General features: G+C 30.9%; 1 protein-coding gene across 1 annotated transcript; it reads left to right on the forward strand.

Moving 5' to 3' along the window:
- Positions 1-273: 273 nt before the first annotated feature.
- LOC136205397 (uncharacterized) lies at positions 274-3,167 on the forward strand. Its single transcript, XM_065995964.1, has 5 exons — positions 274-477; positions 551-623; positions 720-768; positions 1,830-1,953; positions 2,851-3,167. The coding sequence occupies exons 1-5, from the start codon at positions 460-462 to the stop codon at positions 2,929-2,931; spliced, it is 345 nt and encodes a 114-aa protein (XP_065852036.1). The 5' UTR covers positions 274-459; the 3' UTR covers positions 2,932-3,167.
- Positions 3,168-4,699: the final 1,532 nt, after the last annotated feature.

The following is a 4,699-nucleotide window of genomic DNA, read 5'->3' on the forward strand; positions in this document are numbered from 1 at the left end:
TTTGTTTAGGACAGAGACTCAATTGATTATTTTTACTTAGTTTATGGATCTGTTGATAGTTGAAGGTTCTAATTGATTTTGAAACTTTAATTTGGAGAGCCAAATGGGTGTAATGCCAAAAATAATTGATGAATATCTTAATGTATCCATTTATAAGATTAGGAATAAAATTTGAATTCATTAAGGCTGAAATATGCATTTTGGCTTTTAAAAAAGAAGAAGAAAAGGAAAGACAGAGAAAGGACTATTTCCACCATTATTATAATTGGGCTGAGTTGCAAGTTGCTGTTGAGCCTGTACCTACGGGCTCAACCACGGAAGGTAGCACGTTGTTACCTTCCTCCGGAAGGCCCACCACTTTCCCGGTAACAGCTACTTTGTTTTCTAACCTTCAAACTTTTTGGAGAAGATGATGATTTTATTAAACAACAAATAACCAGAAGCAGCTGCAAATAGATCATGATGCGATACAAAGAGGTAATTTAACTCCACATCTGTTCCATTTTATGCAAAACTTGTGACTCCATTCACCAGATCTTGCATTTTACAGGAAAAAGAGGCGAAGAAGGAAACATTCAGGAAGTATCTTGAATCTAGTGGAGTTCTCGATACTCTCACCAAAGGTCTGTCATGGCATCCATTCTTTTCATTTATCAATCTTGCTTTTTCCTTTTAGAATTTTGGTTACTTTACTTTTTTTTCTCCTTTCCATTGTGTAGTTCTGGTTTCATTATACGAGCAAAATGAGAAACCTTCCTCTGCCCTTGAGTAAGTACCCCTCGCATTTTGAGTTTTGATAACTGAAATATATGGCTGTGATTCGAAATTGAGCGAGAAATAAGAATCAGTATCATTTGTCAGTCATTAAGCATTATTCCTTCTACTCAACATGCCAAATTTTTTATTTTCCCCCAAATTCCTTTTCCTTTATCCTCCAATTGTATTTCTTGGTGTTTGATACTTATCTATGCCAAAATAGCATGAGGTCATCTAAATCGTGTGATAAAGCTTCATTTGTGCCTAGCCATGTGATGAAAATCGAATTCCAAAAGCCAAAAAAGCACAAAATCTAAAATCTAGTGGCAGAGAATCTCTAAATGTTTTAAGATGTGATGTAATGGAAAATCAAAACCACTTTTCCATTTTGTCAAAGTAATAAATGGATTGATGAAGAAAAAAAGAACTCTGAACCCATCGTATAACCTTTTAATAGCAACCAACATAGTTTTACGAAGTCTTCTTCACTTATAAAATTTCATCAAATGGTTTGGCACAAAAGGAACTTTATCACATGATTTGTTTTCACAGGAGTGAGATACACAATTAACAGAAGTGTGAAAGAGTGGCTTAATGTGATAAATGATCCAGGGTTTGATATATTAAATTGAAAGACTATGAGTTTAATCCACTAAAATTGGAATAATCAGGAGTCCCAGGATGTTTTTTTGCCTAAAATTTTCATTTGGAATGTTTTCAGAGGATAGTGACAGAACTTAGGCTATGGTGTCTGTTTTTTCATTCCCATGTCAGCCAATTGAGCTGACAAGTGGTAAACATTGATGTGGTTGATTGGCAACTTAATTAAATGCTAAATTAGAGAAATGTGATAACTTATTTTCAAGTTGGAGAATTTATGGGAAAGCTAAAATGAATTATATTGATTAGATGTCAACTCTTGGAACATGCCAGATTTTAAGTTGGGTTTTTAAGTTCTAGCTGGTTTGGTCAATAGTTAGTTTTCTTCATTGTTTACTTTTATGCTCTCTTATTATTGACAAATGAACATAATTTGTATGCATTGTAGCTAAAATCTGTGTTCTTTTTGACAGATTTATTCAACAGAAACTGGGAGGTCCAAGTCTGTCTGAGTACGAAAACTTGCAAGCTGAAATGTCGGATTTGCAAGTAAAGTATAATGATCTTCTAGCCGCACACCAGGAAACCAGCAAAGAGGTTAGATTTATTATGCCATAACCTGTTACCACAACTCTTAACATGAGCAATGAATTATTTGACATTCTTTTTTGGGTACAAGTTTCTTATTATGATATTATAAATCTTGATTGATGTGTCTGATATAAATCCTTTAGCAATTTACCAATCTCTTAATTTGATTAAATCATATGTAACAACTTGGTATATAGATTTTGTTGCTACTAGTCTATATATATTTAAAAGACACTTTACTATTATGTACCTCAATCGCTCCCTCCCCATTTCCAACGTCGGATTCACTTTATTCCAATCCCCGCGTCATCCCTTAGGGCTGATCCTTGCCTAGACCTTCTACTTCGGACTGAGTCATTACATATCTCTTGTCCCAATTAAAGTCCATCCTTTATTTTAAATAGACTAAATAGTCTCTATGTTTTTACCTAATACTCTAGTCAGTCCACACATATATCTTAAGGTCCTTAAGTTTTATCTTAATTAACTATTTAGTCCCTCATTTTATTTTTGTACATGAAAGTATAAAAATGTCTTTATTTATATAATTTTTAAATTTTTATTCTCATTTTATTTATTATTTAATATAATTTCTTTAAACTAATATCAAATATTATTATGAATCTCTATAATGTTTTCAAAATTGTGTTTCTTTTTATTTTATCCATGAAATTTATTAAAGATAGAAAGTTCACATTTACAATTTTACATAGCTCCATTCAATTTTTATAATTTTTGAGATGTTTTCATTCATTTTTTAATGAAACAAAATCTATAAATTAAAGTTTTACTATATATTGGGGAGATTAAGATTATGTGGGAAAGAAAAGAAAATAAAAAATAGAAAAAAAATAAATGTTTCATTTTTTACAAAATATGATAAATGATTATGTTGTATTGCAGTTGGAGGAAATGAAGAACTCACATAACCTCGTAACATCTACCCCAACTGCCAATGGGGAAGCTTCAAAAGACGAGCACTGAGCTAAATGTCTACTAGGAGAAAGCTATTAAACTGTCATCTATGCAAACCTTAATTTAAACATTAGAAGAAAAAAATTGAAGATTGTTCAATTTGCTGTATCTGTGTGCATACAATACAGCATTATTTATGTGTGTATCACTTTGTGTATGATTGTGCATATCCTTTTTAGGCAAAAAGCATGCTGATCATGTGGATTGAACTATGATTTTCTTTTTATTATTATTATTGTTCAGTATATTAAGCTCTAATTTATATATATAAAAAAAAAATTGTCACATTAAGCATCAGTGACAAAAAAAAAAAAAAAAAGTCAATTTTAAACATAAAACTCGGTTAGAGAGTTGTTTATTTTATTTGCATTCCAAATTTATATTTTTAATTGTTTGTTTGATTTATTTATAAAGAAGCTGTACAAATCTTATATTGAACTTTAAAAAATATAATTTCAGACGCAAGCAAATTAATAATTGTATTTTAAATGAATTATATATTTAGCTATCTAATTTGATAAACATGATCTTAATGTTTATAACAAAGAATGAAGGAGAAAGTATTCTTTATAAAGCTCAATGTGATGATCATATAAGGTTTTTATACTGATTACGAGAAGAATACAAAATGAAATTGCCCGACTAACTTGTCATATCACCTAACATCCTTGAAACTAATAACAAAAAACTATAATTTTGACAAAGGTTTTGCTAAAAGATATGTAACTTTATGTTCTGCGGTCACACAAGGAGTATGCAGAAAACCAACCTCCACATATTTCTTTGTAATGTGACAATCAACGTCCATATGATTGATTTTTTCATGAAAAACGGCAGCAATATGTATGGTTGTTTCATTGTCACAAAGCATAGGAATAAGCATAATAGCATTGCTATGAAAGTCATTCAGTAGATAAATAAGTCATTTTAATTCAGGCAGTGGTTACCATTGCTCTGTATTCTCTTCAGCAGAAGATTTACTCATTCTGTTTGTTTTTTAGCCTTCCAAGACACAACTGATTCTCGCAAAAATAGACAATATCTTGTGACAGACTTCCTTGTTTCCTTGCACCTAGCCCAGTTTGAATCACAATAGACAACAAGATTGAAATCATTATTGGAAGAATAGATCAAGCCTCTATTTGAAGTACCCTTTAGATACCTTAAAACGTGCATAGCCACATTCATATGTAACTGATTTGGACTACTCATAAACCGGCTAAGTTGTTGTGTTACATATGAGGTATCTGGGCATGTAAAACCTAAGTATTGGACTTGTCAATCAATCTTCTGTTTCTATTAGGTTGAGAATAAAGTTCAGAACAATTAGTCAATTTGACATTGCTAGGGAAAGGACTAGCTGCATTATGAGCCTCTTGCAATCTTGCATCCTTTGTCAAATCAAGGATGTATTTGTATATTGAAATGATCAAACCCATTGGTAATCTTGCTAATTCAATGCCAAAAAATAACTTATCCGAACCCATATCCTTGATAGTAAATACTTTGTCGAACTCCATTTTTATTGCAAAAATCAAATAACGTTTCCTTTTTCATTTTCATTCGATAACGGAAAGAGTGATAAACGTTTCATTTTAAACTCAAAACAACTTATTAAGTGAAAACACATATTTTTTCTAAAATTAAGTTATGAATTCCGATGAAACATCAAAATTATATTCAGAACGTAAATTATTATGATTGAAATGTATGAATTCGGCTAAATGAGAAATTTTGCTCGAAAAACATGTTTATTTAAAAAACTAAAAGTCGGGTT

This window comes from Euphorbia lathyris, chromosome 9 (assembly GCF_963576675.1).
Source record: "Euphorbia lathyris chromosome 9, ddEupLath1.1, whole genome shotgun sequence".
Classification (NCBI taxonomy): Eukaryota; Viridiplantae; Streptophyta; class Magnoliopsida; order Malpighiales; family Euphorbiaceae; genus Euphorbia; species Euphorbia lathyris.